The sequence below is a fragment of the Siphateles boraxobius genome, unplaced genomic scaffold (genome assembly GCF_051911475.1).
Source record: "Siphateles boraxobius isolate OS27281-9 unplaced genomic scaffold, OSU_SipBor_1 77, whole genome shotgun sequence".
In the NCBI taxonomy this organism is placed as follows: Eukaryota; Metazoa; Chordata; class Actinopteri; order Cypriniformes; family Leuciscidae; genus Siphateles; species Siphateles boraxobius.
This window is the reverse complement of record NW_027509205.1, coordinates 19,863,810-19,885,000: the sequence shown is the minus strand read 5'-3', so window position 1 is coordinate 19,885,000 and position 21,191 is coordinate 19,863,810. Positions and strand designations below refer to the sequence as shown.

At 38.9% G+C, this 21,191-nt stretch overlaps 2 protein-coding genes across 4 annotated transcripts in view; both read left to right on the top strand.

Annotated features, from left to right (window-relative positions):
* scp2b (sterol carrier protein 2b) overlaps positions 1-1,609 on the top strand; it is a 16,204-nt gene extending 14,595 nt beyond the window's left edge. Inside the window, exon 6 of the mRNA XM_077219178.1 lies at positions 321-1,609. Coding sequence (XP_077075293.1) covers positions 321-416 — 96 coding nt within the window. The 3' untranslated portion in view covers positions 417-1,609. The remainder of the gene's footprint in view (positions 1-320) is intronic.
* Positions 1,610-10,186: 8,577 nt separating this feature from the next.
* podn (podocan) overlaps positions 10,187-21,191 on the top strand; it is a 44,175-nt gene continuing 33,170 nt past the window's right edge. Inside the window, exon 1 of one of the 3 annotated variants that reach the window (XM_077219107.1) lies at positions 10,187-10,833. The gene's annotated coding sequence lies outside the window, so the exon portion shown is untranslated. Of the gene's footprint in view, positions 10,834-19,027; positions 19,394-21,191 lie in introns of those variants that run through there. The other 2 variants (XM_077219108.1, XM_077219109.1) reach the window with 2 other exon arrangements.

Below are 21,191 nucleotides of genomic sequence, written 5' to 3'. Positions count from 1 at the left end.
TCAGTTTTTCATTTAAATTTGAAAGTTTCCCGAAGAATTCCATTTAATAAAATGTTCAGCATTCAAACTCTAACAGACAGTGATGACATTATTTACAGACATAACTGTAAAGACATAATTTTGAAGGCTGAATAGTAACTGGTCTTCTTTCTGCATTTGTTTGCAAATTTTTTTTTTTATGCAATTGAAAAACAGAATCAGTGCCTTTATTGTAACATAAAATCACATTCTAATTGCAAATGAATTGCTGTGCCTCAGCAGGTTAAGATCTTCAAAATCAAAATCATTAATCACGGTTTCATGTCCTCTTGTTCATGCAGGCGTTCTTTCAGGGCAAACTGAAGATCACTGGAAACATGGGAATGGCCATGAAGCTTCAAACCCTGCAGTTGCAGCCAGGCAAAGCCAAACTGTAAGAGGCGGAGCCAAGCGTGGAGAGGGCGGGGCCTTGAGTAGCTCCTCCCACAGTTCACTCTATTAGAGTAGCTGCACAGGAGTCAGAGACCGGATGTGTTTCTGCGCTGTAGTGATCATTTCTAACCAGGGAAAGCGATAGTTCACCCAGAAATGAAATGGTCATCGCTTACTCACCGCCGTTTTCCAGAACTTTCCCATAAAAGTAGTTCATATTACTCGTGCACTATATTCTCACGTTCCAAAAAATGATTTTCTTTCTCAGTATTTTTTTTTCTCTTGTTTTCCAGAAACAAATATGTAAACATTTTTAAATCAGGATACATTTACTTGAAAATCATTATTACTTAAATTTTTCAGAAAACAAGACTTTAAAATAACGGGTTCAGAAAATTAACTGAATTTAAAGCAAAAACAAGATAATTCTGACTTTTTTTTTCTTGTTTTAAGCTTAAAGTCACTTAGTTTTGATACGTTTTTCAGAAAATAAAACATGTAATTTGGCTTCTCACGTTAATGTTTCTTCATTTAAGAATTGTTAGCTCTTTGTACTGGAAAACAAGACTAAAAAAGCAATTTTTTTGCAGTGTATGAACGAAAGATCTTATGAACTTCATACAGTCAAATGGGTTTGGAACAACATGAAGGTGAGTTAATGATGCCAGAAATCTTATTTTTGGGTGAATTATTTAATGATGAATCACTGATAGATACTGATAAGTACTATGGAATTAATACTGTTCTTAATAAGATCGATTTGATAACTTTGATATGGTTTTCCTTTGATTAGTACCCATAACTTTTTCAATTATATGTGAGTGTGGATCAATTTCCCCAATGCCTATCTATGGTGTTAAAAAATGGTGTGTTTAAGGATTTTAATGTGTGTGTGTGTGTGCGTGGGTGGTGTTGGGCTTTGATGGATGGATGTCTGTCTTGTTAAACGTACGACAACATTGAAATGCATTCTCTTTCATCCTTATAGTTATCCTAGGTTTATTCTATGTCACTGCTTTGATAAAACAGACCAACTATAAACATGTCCATAAAATCAGTGCATGGATATATTTTATTGTATCCTTCAGTTATTATTGGAGCATCATTTCATGTGTCTCTCCCATGCACGTCACTGAATTCTGCCCATCAGATGCTAAAATACTTTTGTACTAAATAAACTTAATCTTTCTCATGAAAATGGGAAGTGTCTGTTTTCACTTTTTCTGTAGATGGATGATGTTCTGTGTGATGATGAGAGGAGAAAAGCCTTCAGTCTGTGACATACGGATGGCCTTCAAATACTCGTCACCACTACAGCTCTCTATATTAATTGTAGAACCTCAATAACCAGGTTATTCCAAGAGGATTTTATTAAGTGTAATTTGAGTCACTTTGCATACAGGTGTAACAAGGTTGATAAGGGATGAAGGAGTTAAATTTAACTGTAATAATAAAATAAATATAAAAAACAAAAGTAAAGTGGCAGCCCCTCACAGACGACTGCCGCACGTACACATAAAACAACAACAACATGAAGTCCAGTCATGGGGCCTGTACCATGATGGTAGTTGAACAAACTCAGGGTTACCGGATTAGTTTAGAGTTTACAAAACAAAACCAATCCAACCAGGCTTTGTTGCTGATCATCAACTTTCTCTGTCAACTCAGACTTTGATCCTGAGTTTAGGAGTTTAGGTGTGACATCAGTAGTGAACAGCCAATCACACACTGAGAAAGAGAAAAGTGAAACTGCGATTAATTTCTCGCGAGAGAAGCAGCGCGATTCACTTCTCTCTTCTGTAGAATATTACAAAAATGAAAAATATTAAGAATTTAAACAAATTTACACCGCAAGAAGAAAATGGCTGTCTATGAAAGAGGACAACTAGAAGAAAAAGTCTTGCTATATCAGTGCAAGTCAATTTTCAACAAAGTTGTGAAGTTAATTTATACAGTTGATCAAGGTATAGAGAGAATTGAACATTTAAGCTTGCATGTAGTCATTTTATTCCTTTATCTATTGATTCTAAAGTGTATTTATATTTCCTTCATATATTTATTCACTTAAACTTTGCATAATTGATTAACTAAAATTGTACATGTGTGATTGATTAAGGGTGTATCTAATATCTAAATCATACAAAATTATTATTCTAAATGAGCATTAGTAAAAGCCAGAGTGGGAGACGGCCACCATTCAACCCGAAAAAAGTCATATAACCGTTCCAATAACTCCGAAGCTGTTCAGTTAAGCTAAAAAACCTGCATAGTTCCCTTTAACACCCGCTCTGTTCCCACAGCTCTCGGCCACGCACTGCTTGCTACAACAGGTCTGCTAAACCTGTTCCTTCCCTTGGGTCATTTTGACCCGGAAATTCTTTCTGAATTGTTTTTTAAAAGTGAGTGTTCATCGGAGGGGTCCAAGACCCCATGACTTTTGTCACACTTGAACCACGAATACACAAAAAACACTGAGTTGATTCGAGGAGTTTTGTGGTTGAAATTTAAAAAAAAAGTAACGTTTGTTAAAAAAAATGCTCAAAATTCAAACTAAAAATGTATAATGTCTACATGTTTATCTGAATGCATACGGAAGTAAAATGACTTTAGGACCCAGCGGAACAGCTCATTCGCTCCAAATAGAGCAAAAGGCCATCTAGTGGCTAGTCATCGAGTATGTTATTCTTATTTTTTTTTCACCCAATGTAAGATATTTTGAGCTGAATTAAAAGGTTTAGGCATATGAAATTGTGAGTTATTTTGAAATAAGTTGAAATAATTGGAATGTGCTTAAATTTCTAAATTATTATTTATTATTTATTGGTTAAATCTAGTAATTTAAAGGTAAATAAAATAAAAATTTTTTTTTTAAAAATCTCCCAAAACAATTGCATGAGAAAATATTATCGAAATGAAATAAGCTTTCTGGACGAAAAAAAAAAGTATAATTTTAGGGCTTAGGTTCATTTTGATCCGCAAGGGAAGGATGAGTTATTAATGCTTCAGCAAGAATTAATTTAGCAAGAAAAAATTCAAACATAAACCACCGCTTTTTCTTTTTGCTTTGTGCTCTGATCATGTTGAAGCTTGTTTGCCTGTATATCACTCTCTTGCTCTTCTTGTGAGATGATCCAGTGTAAGTGTGTGTTCCAGCTCTCAGAAGTTTCCACTGGCCGGTGTCCAGCCTGCCACGCTTTTGTTTTTCCTTTGAAAACTTCAGCTGAAACACTAAATCCCTGAAACTGTTAACGAGCTCTGACCTACATTCCACAGCTGAGACTTTCTCTCTTTCCTTCAGGCCAAGCCTTTATTTCTTCCAGATCACATGCATTACTACTATAGTATACTGTAGTATTATTAGTATTATTATTATTAGGGAAATTTGAATTGTAGCTGAAAGGACCCTTTTTTTTTTTAGGTTTAGGGGTGGTGATGGCGCAGTGGATAAGAGACATGCCTTTGGTGTGAGAGACCCGGGTTCGAATCCACTGTGAGACACCAATGTGTCCCTGAGCAAGACACTTAACCCCTAGTTGCTCCAGAGGCGTGTGACCTCTGACATATATAGCAATTGTAAGTCAGCTAAATGAATAAATGTAAATGTAAACAGTAAATGGGAACGGCAGCTAATAAACGGCAATAGCAAAATAAAAAGAATCCCTGATAGATTCTCCACAACTTCCCAAACGAGGGAACAAGAGAAATTGATTACTTTGCTCAGAAGAGACAGAAAGATGTCAAATTTGCGGACACTCCCTCAGCTGTTGAATTAGCTGCGTTAATTTGTGTTGTTGTAATATATAGCATTATAAATAAAATGTTTAAAAAATTTAATAATATGATAAATGTTGATACATGTGGAAACGCGTCGTCAGTGTGTGAAAGGGTCCATTGTGTGTTTCTGTGCCACTACTGTTCTTCCAAGTGAATTTGCATTTTGCAGAAATTCGATCAGGTTTCCTGAATATTTCCATCCTCTGCTGTTGAACACGCAAACAATGGACAAAACAAAGCTGATGATGTCAATCATAAACATATGCACTGCAGGCACAGAACGTTCACCTAATGTGAAATTATTTTCTAAACATTATTTTTTATTATTTTGTTCTATTATTATTGTTTTTATTATTATTATTATAACCATAAACTATTATACCCAGAATGTTCTACTGGTACCTACTGGTAAGCTAATGAAATATTTTACTCTGCAGATTTTTATTATTATTTGCAGAGTAATTAATAAATGTATTCCTTTATTTATCAGTAATAATATAGAATTCATTTTATTGTTAATTCATTATTGTTAGTAGTAATAATGATTTATTAGTGGTAATAATTTAATAATATTTTTATTCAAATGTTATTATTGTTATTTTAACATTATTAACATTATTATTTTGTTATTAATAGTACTTTTATTTAGGCCTATTATTATTAATAATAATAATTTGATAATACATGCCATTATAAATGCTGAATATTAACATTTATGTTTTTAAAAGTCTTTTCTTTCTCTTTATTTTTACTGCTTTTAAGTAGGTTTTCGTTGTAAAAAACACTGAAGCACAACCTCATTGTCTCATTACTTTAAAATGAAACTGATAACTATACTCTAAAATCTGATAATGAGCTGCTAAAATAGGCAATAAATGCACATTAGTGGAACTCTATATCAAGATGACAGGTTGCATATTAACAAATTACTGTATGCTAAAGAATAATTGATTATAGGGATTTTTATTAGTTCAATTATTTTTTAAATTATTCAAGTTGCATTTTATCAAGTCAAGTCACCATTTATAGATTGTTTCGAGCCGCTTTACAGGGATAAACAGGAAAAGAATGATTCAATGATGCAAAAAGAGTTCAATTCTACTGTAAAGCAGCTCTGAAAAGACAATAGTGTCAATGTTCAGCTCGAGTCTGTTGATTCAGATCCGGTTAATAACTGTAAAGATCATCAAATATGAAATGAGTTATTCATCTATAAAGGAGCTCTGTGATTTTTATAAAAGCAAAACATGACCCGAGGCTCCACTTTACACTGATTTTTAATGGTTAAGAGTGTGTCCTCTTTGCATCATGCTTAACACTGCTTGCATGGTAAAATCACTGAGTTATTTTTTTGTCTTACTAAATAGCTTTATATAATTTGCTGCTCATTCTAAGTGCTCTTGCATTGATTTCATTTCAAGCCATTGACATTAGGTTCACTGGAGTGGAGTGAGTTTAAAACACAGTGAGCGGGTGCTTGGACACTTTTTAAACCTGTAAACATGAAAACACATGTGGAATGTACAACGTCATAATTGATTGAGATTCTTACATTTACAGATATATGTTGTTTTTCTCTGGTTTTATAAGTAATGCACAGGAATAGCTGCTGTTGATGCTTCTACTCATAAAGTGTCCTATAGAGCTTTTGTTCATGTTCATGAAATGCCTGTTAAGAGCCCTGCGTTTCTCTGTATATCCCACGATTCTCAGCGTCCTTCACTGTAGCCTACAATTGAAGCATCTCAAATGCAATCAAAAGCATCAAATGCGCATTTGACGAACTCAACGCATCTATTGCTGCTTAAATCATGTCCAGTCTTCTAAATTCCAGAGGAGAGAAGAGCTAAAAAGAAGGGAAATGGCGTTTCAGATTGTGTTATTCATGTGTGCTGTAGGACTGACCTCGGGGAGTGTTTCCCGGTCAGACTGACTTCTCCAGGAAGAGTTGTTTCAGGAAATACATATCTAGGCCATCAGTTTTATGGTCTGTTTCCGTAGATCAGCCACCAGACACAGAGGAGTTTTTATTAAACTGTGGAACTGAGCAGATGTTTGGCCACACAAAACGCTTAAAGCATTTTCTTTCTGTGTTTAAATACTTTCTTCTATCTCAGTTTAATACACAGAGACTAGTGAGTCATACTGAAATTTTGAGGCATTGTTTTTGCAATTTGGTTTGGGGATGCTATAGCCTAGAGTCACAGAAACACACTTCAGCTTTAAGAATCATTGACTATGATGAGATATTTACACATTAAGCTTATTTATTTTCTGTATTGTAGAGAAACTTTCTGATAGACGACTTTTTTTTGTAAAAATGATTTTTCATCTTGATAATAATTTTCACCAACATTTATGAATTTTGAAGCATAAATAAAAGTAAAAAAAAGCTAAACATAGGAATGAACTACACTACAGTCACATGACTTCAATGTCACCACCAATAAGCTTCAACAACTCTTTAAGTCTTTATTTAAAAACATTTTCCCTTAAAGTAAATAATTTGAGTTATAATAATTTGCAAGTGTGCGATTATAAACATAATGAGTCTGTGAAAGTGAGTAGATGATGTGTAGTCACATTTAGAAACTTGTTAGCAACCGCCTTTTCAAGACCAGTAAAATCACAAGCGGGTTTTGCTGATGTATTTTATGTCATATAAAATAATAAATGAAAATATCTTACGTTGAACTGTCACTTTAACAAACAACATGGTTCGGGTTTTGTTTTTATGTGTCATATCCGATAAATCTTTTAAAAGGTGCTGAGTTCTGGTGTCATATTTCATGTTTATAGTCAACATGTTTAGATTGTAAATTCATCTTTAATATGTGAGTCACAGTGAGTGATCTGCAGGATGAATGCAACTGTGTTTATTCCAGTTTATTTGGCTGAAATACTAATGTGACTGGATGGAGAGGGTTAAGCGAGTATGTTTGCAGGTTTCATCATTGAATTCATATTTCATGTGTTCAGGGTGTTGAAGGTGAGTCTGACTCACTTTAACATGCACTGATGTATTCATCAATTAATTTTCCCAAAAAAGGATACGCAATGTGATAAATGAATGATGTCTGGATTGCAATACCTGTGTAATGTGTGAGGAAGCTTCATCCAATTCTTCTCATGTGTCTCTCAGACATTCACGAGACAGGAAATCATAACCAAGTTTTCATCAATGCAATTATTTCAGCATTTTTTTGTTGTTGGTGTGTATATATGTTAGAAAAAGGGTGTATTTGCATCAGGTATATTCATTATTGGTTCTTTTTACTATGATATGATGTGACTGTAAATGAACCATCCAAGAAACAAACAAATATAGTTATGTATTTCCAAACCGAATCATGCAAGTTGACTCAGAAGAGCCTTGAAGGCTGTTGTTTGTGTTAAAGAAGGCATGTTAATTATTTGACTTGTTAGTGCTAAAACATGTTTGGTGAATTAGTGTTAATGAGATAGTTAATTAATTTGTCTGTTGTGAATTTGATATTTGGCGACTAGAAAATAATCCTATTTGTCAAAAGCTGGACTAAGATATAATGTAATACAAAATAAATGAGGAACATGAGAAAATCAATATTCATAGTACAATGCCAGTTGTTTTACTTATAAAAGTTATAGCAGAGGTGAAATGTGAAAGTGTTTTTTTTTTGTCTCTCTGTGTAAGTGCCTTAGTTTTTCAGGTTAAGTGCTTGTAAAATATATTTTTACCTTTTCATCCAGCAAAAATCAGAACATTAGACCTAAAGAAAGCAGTGACCCTACTGACCCGAATCCCCACTGTCTAGTTGTATAGAAATTACGAGATTTCGGTGTGCAGAAGGTGTGTAAGTGCTGCAGTCTTGAGTTAATGACTGTGAAATGTGTTTTTTTATCCGTTCACTTTGTCCCTGCGTTTCTACCCAGAAACAAGTCCAGTTTTCCAAGGATGAAAAAGTGCTTTCTTCCTGTAAAAAAAAAAAACTTGCAGAATTATAATGCCTGCTTCTGCATATGATGCAACGTTTTTACATTTATACATTGGATACATCATGGTACACTTAGGTCAACATGAAATTAAAATGAGCCCTGATTTCAACTTAAAAAAGTTTAGTTGCTGCCTTACATTTTAAATATAATAAAATTGGCTGTTCTGTCCTTTTTCCAAAATGTGTTTTTGTGTTTAAGCATATAATAAGTGTTTATATTTGAGACCTGTCGGGATGGTTTTCGTGGTAAATTGCTCAGGCTGCTTTGCTGCGTGTCTGGTGTGCACAGGTGTGTGTGTTTGGTGTGTACAGGTGTGTGTCTGGTGTGTACAGGTGTGTGTGTCTGGTGTGTACAGGTGTGTGTCTGGTGTGCACAGGTGTGTGTGTTTGGTGTGTACAGGTGTGTGTCTGGTGTGTACAGGTGTGTGTGTCTGGTGTGTACAGGTGTGTGTCTGGTGTGTACAGGTGTGTGTTTCTGGTGTGTGTGTGTGGCAGGGGTTACAGTTCAATCTTCAACCTCCGGAGAATAACCTGTTTTAAACAAACGCTGAACAGAGGAGAGTCAGAAAGAGAAACGAGACAGAGCTCGTAATAAAACAAGAATCAACATCGGCTTGGCTTTTCAATGATGGTGAGAACTGAGGGATTTGAAATGTTGTAGAAGTGACGCAGAGATGATGGTGTTTTTATTACTGTACTTGTGAGGAAGGTGTTTTATTGAACACATAAATTGCCATATGTAGCTCTTTAACAGTGTTCATTGTAAAGCATTATATATTGTGAAGATCATTCCACTATGGTTGTTGTGCTGTAATTTATTTTTTGTCTGTTAATGGGTATGAATGTCTTCTGCTAGTCCGCTTTCCATCTAAGCTGGTTATATCTCTTAAGCCTATTAGTGAAGGTGTTATGAGCGGTAGGAGAATCTCTCTCTCTCTTTAGTTATGAGAAAGAACCATATTCATCCACATAGTCACACAGAGACGAAGCACAACCAAAAAAAATGTTCTGCAAAATGCATGCAGTTACATAGTGTAGGCCTCGGTTTGGGGGTCACGGTTTGATAAGATATCATTACATTTACATGCCCATATGACGCTTTTGCAAGAAATCTCGGGATAAGCGAGACGGAGAAAAAGAGAGGAGACAGAGAGTGAAGCGGCACTTGAGGTTTCTTAATTCCAGGACTGGAAAGTGAGACACAAATTATTTTTTCTCATAATAGCAGAAACAACTTCAAATACTCCATCATTTATGGTCATACAGATAAGATTATAACATAATTTGAAACTATAAAGGGTTATTTATGTATACTCCCAATAAAAACAAAACATTGTGCTTTTGTAAAATAAATAAAAGGACAGGATGCCGCTTTCTGCCGTTCCAGTTTCCTTTCCGGGAAGTTTGTGGAGCGCGTCACAATATATTGAAACTCCGCGTATAGGCTAAGCTCTCGCATGCCATCTCAAAGCTTGTTTTGGGTTGGTGCGTAGATCGTGTCTTCTTCTTCTTCTGCTCTTTTTCATTTTGTGTGTGTTAGCAAACAGTGTTGCATTACCGCGTGCACCTCCTTCTGGATTGGAGTGTGGATTGACTGTGACTGACTGTATTCGTCGTCTGACTGACTGTTTGGGACAAATGCATGTACTGTTACACCGCTAGTATATGATAGGGTTTGGTGAAAAACAAACTAAAAGTTAATTTATTAATAAAAAGAAAACCCTGATCTTATCCGCTGGTCTTCTGTGTACAGCTGCACATTCATGACACTATTAGCGCCGCATTAGACTCTAGGAGAGTCTTATGAATTGGCAGCCATTAAGTACCTTTTGGAAAAACATTTCCTTTTGTGAGAAAGAAGAGCATATGGTATAAGAACAACACCATGGTGAGTAAATAATGACTTAATTTTCACTTTGGAGTGAACTATCCCTTTAAGGGGTGGGACTTTCTCATTCACACAAGCATTTGATTTGACAACATGACAACAAGTGCAACATGACTCATCAATTTTTACTTTTTTTTTCAGAATAGATTTTTTAAATGCATACATCTGCTGAAAGTGAATGTTCACAGATGAAATTTTAAACTTTTAAGACTGCATACAAATAGACATGGACAAAAATGCCACAAAATAATTTAATTTTGTTTGCTGCACATATTTCAGTGAATTAACAGTCAGAAGTGAATTAAAACATGCAATTGGATTTACCAAGATCTGCATTAGTGATGCAGTTCAAACCGAAAAGACAAATAAAAAACACATGTTCTTCTGGGCTGACCTATTTGTCTCTTAACGGCTCAGGAACTTTCATGATGTGAATGACAAACTTATAATATTGTTTATATCTTAAAGTGAGAACATTTCTACTCACTGTATGCGCAAATATGTTTCCAAGAAGATGAAATCCACACCGGCCTCATATATCACCTACTACAATCATGGAAAAGTTGTTTTCAAGAGGAACAGAAGACGTTAATTTTTGGCAACACCACTTATTCCTCTTTCCTCTTCTGCGTTCTCTCCCTTTCTGGCTCTTCACACATCTGGAAGGTACAACGTGTGACCGCGTCTCTCCAGTGCTGCTGATCGTATGTGTTTGGGCTGTTTTAGGAAGCTTTGACACGCTGGACTTTTGCTTTAACTTTGTTTGGATACTTTCAGAGAACTGAGGTATGAATCTACACTTTCTGAATATGCATATATGCTTGTTTTTCCTCCCGATCCCTTGAGTTTTCCTAGAGCATGTGAACTGGTCCCAGCTGTTTTTGATGTCGAACAGGTGTTATCTTGGTGTCATGTGTTTTTCATACTACTGTGTGCTATATAGTATCTGACCCGTGAGTTACAGTTAGTGTTACCTAACTGTGAACTCTATGGAAAGTGTGAAACTAATGATTTTTTCTTTCTGCATTAATATGAGGCTTTTAATTTTTTGAGAAAGGAGTTGAGCATTGCGATCAAAAATTGTAGGAATGCTTCCTTTTTGCCTTCTTTTCGAATTTAATACAAGCTTTTCTTTGATAATTATATTATCAGCATATTTGAGTGAATTTGAGAATGTTTTAGTATTTGGTGTCTCTTTGGCTTTAATAACAGAAATGTGGTGATCATGTTCTCCACATTCATAGAAAAAAAGGTTCAATGGGATTCTAGAATCCTATATGGAATTTTTAATTTTAAATCCTTTATGCCATAAATGTTCCCAAAAAAGAACCCTTTATGCCATAAATGTTCTATATAAGGACAAATGTCTTAAAAACTGTCATGTTTAACAGGTTATTTCTATTAAAAAATATAATGTAATGATAGCATGATAATGCTGTTTAAGTCATACAATTTAATTTAAAACAAAATAAATCTATCAAATGGATGGGAACCTGCCGTGCTGTTTACACGACAACGATGTACTAATCACAGAAACGTTTTTCTTTTGGATTTTTTGTGTAGGCTACAGATGACAACATTGTCAAAACGATCCCGTTCACACTGATCTGCGAAAACGAATAAAAATGCTGTATTCTGCTGCCAGGCCAGTAGGTGGCGAAGTCACATTGTAAAGAAATACTATAGACTGAAAGTAATACGCATGCGCATGACGTCCCGTTTTCACAAATATGCGTTTGTGTGGTTTAGACTACACAGTGGCGTGCACAGACCTCCTCAGGGCAGGGGCGGAGGAACCAAAAAGGGCACTAAATAAAAATAAAAAATTACTTCTTGATTTTTTTTGTTTCTATTCTTTCTTTCCTTGGCATTCTATGGAAGCTTTTTTTCACCACAGAATGAAAAATAAAAAAGGGAATTGCGACTTTTTATCTCACAATTCTGACTTTATTTCTCAGAATTGCGAGATATAAAGTCAGAATTGCGTGAAATAAAGTTGCAATTGCGTGTTATAATGTCAGAATTGCGAGATATAAAGTCAGAATTGCGTGATATAAAGTCGCAATTGCATGTTATAAAGTCAGAATTGCGAGATGTAAAGTCAGAATTGCGTGATATAAAGTCAGAATTGCGAGATATAACGTCAGAATTGTGTGATATAAAGTCAGAATTGTGTGATATAAAGTCACAATTATGTGATATAAAGTCACAATTATGTGATATAAAGTCAGAATTGCGTGATATAAAGTCGCAATTGCATGTTATAAAGTCAGAATTGCGAGATATAAAGTCAGAATTGCGTGTTATAAAGTCAGAATTGCGAGATATAACGTCAGAATTGTGTGATATAAAGTCAGAATTGTGTGATATAAAGTCACAATTATGTGATATAAAGTCAGAATTGTGAGAAAAAATCTGTCTTTTTTCCCCACATAGAATTGGACTTTATAACTCGCAATTGCGACTTTATATCACGCAATTCTGACTTTATAACATGCAATTGGGACTTTATATCACGCAATTTTGACTTTATATCACGCAATTCTGACTTTATATCTCGCAATTTTGACTTTATAACACGCAATTGCGACTTTTATCATGCAATTCTGACTTTATATCACGCAATTGTGAGAAAAAAAGTCAGAATTGTGAGATAAAGAGTCCCAATTATTATAATTTATTTATTTATTTAGTGGCGGAAACAAGCTTCCGTAGCATTCTAATAAAATATGTTAATACAATTATTAGAATGCATAACACATCAAATGAAACTAGGGAAATTATGATAATATTACTAAATATGATTTACTTTACCAAACAAAACAGTGAGAATCAAGAAGGTAATTATGGAAAATTTATTTTTAGTTTTGTTGATGTTGTAAATTTAATGTATGTATTATATGTATGAAAGACAGTGTTAGCTATCATGAATCAGTAACACTTTACAATAAGATTTCATTAGTTAAAATTAGCTAAATGAACTGCACTTCTACAGCATTTATTAATCTTAGTTAATATTAATTTCAGCATTTACTAATACATTAAAATCAAAAGTTGTATTTGTGATCATTAGTTAATGCACTGACTATGACATGGCATGAATAAACAATTAACAGTTGTATTATTAACTAAGATATAGCCTACAGTAACAAATGTGTTGCTCATGGTTAGTTCATACATGAGTAATGAACAAATGAACCTTATTGTAAAGCGTTACTATGAAATCAAATATATAAGTTCCTTACAATTTAGAGTTGGACATGGACTTAAGATTTAATTTAACTAACTGTTAGATGTATTTCCCATTGCACTTTTATTCCTTGGATAAAAACGAATGACATTGTCAGTCAGAATGCGTCTGAAATCGAGTTCTCTTACGAGAGGTTCTCTCGTATTGCGTAAGTTTAGCTTACGCTACGGGAAAGATTCATCTTCTCGAGATACTGAAGCCAAAAAATTATCCTTAATTTTGTATTCCTTGTCAACGCAGTGCAGCAGCTAGCAGACCTAGAGCAGGCCATCTCGCGTGCTCATTGGCTGCCCTGCGGGCAACTGCTGCAGCCTACCAGTGAGCCCGGCGTGACGTCACGCCCAATGAAGGGCGCTCGCGCCTTCATAGCGTCACAGCCCGCCAGAATGGGCGTGGCTTAGCGTATAACACTAGGGGCTGTAGGCTGACTTCCCTGATTTTCGTCTCTTCAGCGAGCTCTTCGCATCGCTGGATCTGAGAGAAGCCACCGCCGCCGTCGAACAGCGGACAGCCAGCTTAGGAGAGCGCTGAGGAAGCCGGCCGTCTTCGCCACCTTCAGCCATCCGTGCGAGCTACGCTATCCGGCGACGTATCCTTTACCTTGCTAAAACCTATTCTAAAACCTATTCTAAAAGAGCAGCGAGTGTCTTTTTTAAGACGCCTCGCACTTCCGGCTGTGAAGCGCTTCCGCTGTCGACCCTGCGGGCTCGACTCGAAGCCTTCAACACCCCCCGCCTCTCCTCACCGACGCGCAGCTGCCGCTCACGAGCCTCACTGCCGTCGCATCTGAGAATGAGGCCGAGGGACACGTACGAGCACGCGGCTAGCTCTCTTTACGTTACAAGAGAGCTACCCCGCCCTCGTGTCCCCGTTCGCGCGTCATGCAGAGCCCTCTCGAGCTCTCTGCATGACCCAGACGGGCATCATCTGTGTTACATGTAGGTCCCGTGCCCACTACTCGTGCGCGCGCCCTCGTACAAATCAAATACACTTGTAAGTCTCGTGCCCGCGCACACGCGCTCACGCTTACAGGAAGCTTTCCCGCCCGGAGCGCTGCTCGCGCGTCAAAAAAATGACAAAAGACTGTTCCCCATCCCTTATGATTGGGACATCTCACATAAATCAGCCGGTTTCGGCTTTTCAGCGAGCAGCCAATGCCCAGAACCGAGAGCGCGCGCACCGCGCTTTCGGCTCCGGTTCAGTTTCACAAGCCCGCAAATGCCGGCGGTCTGAACCCGGAGGCCATTCGCCCCCTAGCGGCTCACATAGCTGCGTGGGAAACTATCCCAGGGATTTCAGAATGGGTGTTGAGCACAATAAAGCAGGGCTATACACTTCAATTCATTCGCCGTCCCCCGCGCTTTCAAGCCCGGACCGCGACGATAGTGAATGCGGAAGTAGCACAACTACTTCACGCAGAAATAGCAAAGCTGCTGTGCAAAGGGGCTATAGAAAAGGTACCGCCTTCTCTGAGCGAGTCAGGCTTTTACAGCCGATATTTTCTCGTACCCAAGAAGGACGGAGCCTTCAGACCTATCCTAGATCTGAGACATTTGAACTAAGTGCTTGCGAAAAGACCGTTCAAAATGCTTACGACCAGGAAAATCCTCGCGCACGTTCGCCCGAGGGACTGGTTTATTTCTCTAGATCTGAAGGATGCCTATTTTCAGATTCAGATAGTACCCCGTCACAGGCAATTTTTGAGATTCGCCTTCGATGGTCAGGTATATCATTACACCGTCCTGCCGTTCGGCCTGTCCCTGGCACCCTGTACATTTACAAAGTGCATGGACGCGGCGCTCGCCCCCCTGAGAAGTAAGGGGCTGCGAATAATGAACTATCTGGACAATTGGCTGATATTGGCACAGTCAGAGACAGAACTGCTATCTCACAGAACAGTGCTTCTCAGTCATCTGGAAAGCTTGGGTCTCACGGTCAACTGGACCAAGAGCTCATTACTGCCCAGCCAGTCAATTTCCTTTTTAGGAATAGCACTGGACTCGGTGACCATGATGGCTCGTTTATCCACACAGCGCGCGCGCCGTGTTCACCACCTAGCCGCATCTTTCCAGAAGGGCAGCTTTCTCCCTTTGAAAACATTTCAAAGGATGTTGGGCTCTATGGCATCAGCTGCAGCGGTGCTCCAGCTGGGCCTACTGCGCATGCACCCGCTCCAACGCTGGTTGAATGCTCGCGTGTCCCGCCGGGTGTCTGGCGGCCAGAAAATCAGAGTGACTCAGGCCTGCATAGCAGCTCTGCAGCCCTGGTTAGTGGCCGACTGGTACCAGCAGGGAGTAATGATGGGAACCATCTCTTATCGTAAAGTCATCTCGACCGACCAGTCCAACTCGGGTTGGGGCCCACTGTTCGAGGGCAGACCGGCCTTTGGCCAGTGGTCAGACCAGGAGAAGGGTTTTCACATAAACTGTCTGGAAATGATAGCGGTCGAGAACTCGCTGAAGTGCTTCCTCCCGTTCATACAGGACCAGCATGTTCTTGTCCGCTCGGACAACATGTCTGTGGTATCCTATGTAAACCGTCAGGGCGGTGTCAGATCCAGAAATCTCTGCAATCTGACGGAACGCCTCCTTATTTGGTCTCAGATGCACCTGCGCTCGCTGAGGGCGGCGCATGTGCCTGGCCATTTGAACGACGGCCCAGACAAACTGTCCAGGGACAATGTTCCCCCAGGGGAATGGTCCCTGCACCCCAAACGGTCCAGAAACTGTGGCGCCTATTCGGCAGAGCGGAAGTCGACCTATTTGTGTCAAAAGACAACGCTCAATGCCCGACGGTCTGTTCGAAGGCCCAGGTTTGGCCCAGCCTCCCGCTATATGCTTTCCCTCCGGTCTCTCTGTTGCCACAGGTGATCAAGAGAATCAGGGAAACGCGCCACACGGTGCTCCTCATAGCCCCGCGTTGGGAGAATCAGATTTGGTTCCCGGAACTAGCAGGGCTGTCACATACAGCTCCGTGGCCGAATCCGGTGAGGGCAGATCTCCTCTCTCAGGCTCGCGGCACGATCTGGCATCCCAATCCAGAGCGCTGGTCTCTGCATGCATGGTTGATCAACGGGTACTCGTTGCCCTGCCAGAAGGAGTGATGAACACGATCACGCAGTCTAGAGCCCCTTCCACGAGAAGGCTCTACGCGTCTAAATGGTCGGTTTTCTCTGGATGGTGCACCGACAGAGGTCTGGACCCGCGGACATGCGGGGTGGCGCATCTGCTCACCTTCCTACAAGAGCTGTGGCTGGCCACCTTATTTTTTCCACTTATGGGGTTCCCCTGAAAGCTCGGGGTCTCATGTGGATGCTTGGCGTGCACGGCGTTGACAAAGTGTTCCCGTAGCGTAAGCTAAACTTACGCAATACGAGAGAACCTCTCGTCTCCTCATAGCCCCGCGTTGGGAGAATCAGATTCGGTTCCCGGAACTAGCAGGGCTGTCACATACAGCTCCGTGGCCGAATCCAGTGAGGGCAGATCTCCTCTCTCAGGCTCGCGGCACGATCTGGCATCCCAATCCAGAGCGCTGGTCTCTGCATGCATGGTTGATCAACGGGTACTCGTTGCCCTGCCAGAAGGAGTGATGAACACGATAACGCAGTCTAAAGCCCCTTCCACGAGAAGGCTCTACGCGTCTAAATGGTCGGTTTTCTCTGGATGGTGCACCGACAAAGGTCTGGACCCGCGGACATGCGGGGTGGCGCATCTGCTCACCTTCCTACAAGAGCTGTTGGATAAGGGAAGGTCCCCATCCACGCTCAATGTATACGTGGCGGCCGTGGCAGCGTTCGCAGAATCGACGCACGGCCAGTCATTGGGAAGACACGAGTTGGCCATCCGCTTCCTTAGAGGAGCTAGAAGGATGAATCCGCCGCACCCCCCGTCGGTTCCCATGTGGGATCTTTCATTGGTCCTCGAGGCCCTGAAAGCTTTTCCATTTGAACCACTAGACACCGTGGGGTTGAAATATCTATCACTGAAAACCGTCTTTCTGATTGCACTGTCGTCAGTAAAACGTGTAGGGGACCTGCATGTGCTGTCTGTCAGCGCGTCGTGTCTTGAGTTCGGACCGAATGACTCTAAAGTCATCCTCAGACCTAGACATGGCTATGTCCCTAAAGTGATGGGCACTCCATTCAGAGCGCAAGTTATTTCGTTGTCAGCTCTCCCAGCATCTGACAGCGAAGGTGATGTGAATCTCCTCTGCCCTGTCAGAGCGCTGAGGTTTTACATTACGCGCTCCGCCTCCTTCAGGCGTTCGGAACAGCTTTTTTGTTTCGTTTGGTGGGCGCACCAAGGGTCTCGCCTCCTCGAAACAGAGCCTGTCCAGATGGATAGTAGACGCTATAGCGGCCGCTTACGCGTCAAAAGGTCTGCAATGGCCTCTGGGCATCAGGGCTCATTCCACGAGAGGCGTGGCCTCTTCGTGGGCATGGTCCAGTGGAATTTCTATCCATGACATATGTGTAGCGGCGGGCTGGAGCTCCCCGTCTACCTATGTCAGGTTTTATAACCTAGAAGTTCCTGCCTTGCAGGCTAAACTGTTGTCAGTCTGAAGGAGAGGTGTATTCTGCCCAGATCTCCTGCTCAGATCACTCTCACATGACTCAGCTCTCCTGGTTGAGCTGCACTAAGTAGGGTATGTGCCATGTGCCTATACAGACCGGCGCGCTGCTCTGTATTCCCTATGTGTGCTTATGTACAAGTGATGGCCCGCGTGGCTGGCCACCTTATTTTTTCCACTTATGGGGTTCCCCTGAAAGCTCGGGGTCTCATGTGGATGCTTGGTGCGCACGGCGTTGACAAAGTGTTCCCGTAGCGTAAGCTAAACTTACGCAATACGAGAGAACCTCTCGTAAGAGAACGATACTCGGTTACTAACGTAACCTCGGTTCTCTCTAGAGAGGGAACGAGTATTGCGTAACCGGCCGTGCTTGCGCCACGAGCGACTTCGCTTCAGTCGATGAAAACCAGGGAAGTCAGCCTACAGCCCCTAGTGTTATACGCTAAGCCAAGCCCATTCTAGCGGGCTGTGACGCTATGAAGGCGCGAGCGCCCTTCATTGGGCGTGACGTCACGCCGGGCTCACTGGTAGGCTGCAGCAGTTGCCCGCAGGGCAGCCAATGAGCACGCGAGATGGCCTGCTCTAGGTCTGCTAGCTGCTGCACTGCGTTGACAAGGAATACAAAATTAAGGATAATTTTTTGGCTTCAGTATCTCGAGAAGATGAATCTTTCCCATAGCGTAAGCTAAACTTACGCAATACTCGTTCCCTCTCTAGAGAGAACCGAGGTTACGTTAGAAACCGAGTATCGTTATACTTTTATTGTAGTTAAGAATAACTCGCATGCTGCAGCAACTTTTAGAGTAGCATGATGATGGCAGGATAAATGTAATTTTCCGTATTAGCTTAAACTTTACCTGCTGCTCGTTAGAAGAGACTCGCGCGAACTGCTGCGTAGTGCGTACCAGAACCATAGACCAGAACCGTTAAATGCGTATGAGGCGCTGCAAAGGAAACTCCGCCTACCACTTCTCTGCCAATTTTTTAAAAATATTTTTATATAATATTTGTTTGTATTATTATTGTTAGTGGCAAGGGTGTGTAAGTTCGTTATTTATTATAGTATTTATAATAATAATTATTATTATTTACAATTATCAGAAAAGGGCACATACATTTTGAGATAAAAGTCATCCCCCCCCCCCCCCCGTGCACGCCACTGAGCCTACATGTAAACAAAAACGTGCACAACAAAAAAATTTACACATAGCTGGGTATTTAGAGAAACGAAACAAAAATGCGGTTGTCGTGTAAATGAACGGGCACAAAAAGCTTTCCGTTTTTAGTTGAAACTGTGTCGTTTAAACGATTGGATGTAATCTAAAGAGTGTCAACGAAAGCACGGAAGTCATGTGATCAATGTCAGCGCTGAATGAGAAGTATTTGTTAGTCTTTGGTTTAGATTATTTTGGTCTCAAACTTTTGGACCTCACTGTATATAAATTTCCCGGTGAAAGGGATATTTGGGATGCTGAGACTTTGCCAAGTAGGACATGTTCCTGGATCAACGTCCTCGTTGATACTGAAGTAAGATTCCTGTCAGATTATTTTTAATGGTTAAGGCTTGACAAATGTTCATTTCCCTTGATTTTAGTTAATTTTGGTTGGGGTTCCAATATGTTTGTTTGACTAGGATGTTGTAAACACAATGCTGGGTTTGGAGCAGTGTTATTGCTGACTAAAACATCGAAATAATTTTCATTCATTTAAATAAGCTGAAATAAAATATAAATATTGCACACAAAAAACGTATAACTTATAAAAAAATAGTTTAGAATACAAGAAAATACTATTTCAGGCTTTCTACTTCAAAATTTACTTGCTGCTACTTTGTATTTAATTGGGAAATTTAAAAGCAATATCTGAGTGAAATGGTATCAAAGTAAATCCTACAGCTAAGTTTGCAATGTAAAATAAGTTTAAGTTGAATAACTAAAGCTAAATAGAAATATTAAAAAAATACAAAAGCACATACAACTTAAATTAAAATGAGTGAAAACTGAATTTATAAAAATGAAAGCTAAATGCAAATATTAATAACTTGAGATACTATTATAGTTTTTATTCATATTTTGAATTAGTTTGCATTTTTATATTTTCTGTTTTCACTCATTTTAATTTAAGTTTTAGTCATTTTGTTTTTTGTTATTATAATTCTTTTTCAAAAATATGTCTATTTTCTTAATTCTTATTTCAGTTTTAGTTATTAAAAAATGAGAATAAATAAAAAAAATAAATAAAATAAGTTTAAGGTTATATATATATATATATATATATATATATATATATATATATATATATATATATATATATATATCAAGTAACTATTTTTTATGTTTTAAATTTTAGTTAACTATCCCTTTAATAAATACTATAGAAATAATACTAAAATAACAGTTTCTCAGTGCACTGCTTATTAGACTGAGATTTTTCTAGAAAGTCTTCCCTCCAGCTCCTCCAACTCTCAGCGATGTGAACCGTGATTGTGTTAAGGACTCCTGTTTGAGATTGTTAGAACTCATTTTCCTTCCAGTTCTTTAAAGGAGACTTCAGATGTGGAATGTTTGGGTTTGTATGAACACGTTGGAGAAAACTGCTCTCAGATCAGGGCTTTGATGGTGTTTTCACACGCTGAATGAATCCAAACCTGTATTTATTTACTGAGGTGAAATAAACCACATTATCATTTGAAGCGTCACAATAATTGCTGTTGTAAAAATACTTAATATAGAATAAATATATGAATAATACATATAAATCATAAATCACATAATGACTAAATACTGTCAAAACTGTAGATATACAAATAAATATGGTTCTCTGAGAACTGAAATAAAGATTTAATAGGATTATATAGGAAAAAAAAAATCATGTTATACTCTTTTGCTACTAATTCTTCACTTACAAAAAGAGTTTAAATAGCTTATTTATGCTACCAGCATTCAATTTATATTCAGTCTTGGATGAATTTGCTGTGAAATGTTTGACTTTTGATCACAGACTTTGGTTTCTTGACATTGATTACATTTGAATGTCCAAGAGCTTTTTCTCAGCATGAAACATCTGAGATGCAGGCGACTTCAGCAGAAGTCCATTCATCTGTCTGTGAGAAATGACAAAAGATCTTATTGGTGATTTTTCCTCTCTTTTGAGAAAACTTTTTTTTATTTTATGTATTTTATTTCTGTGATTTACTTTTGTAATTTTTATTTGGAGAGACGAAAAAACATTTCACTGCAAGACAAGTTCGATTTCTTAACGTTAATTGATTCTTATTTTGAAGTTAAGAATAACTCCCTTTTCCCATCGCATATCAGATTGCAAA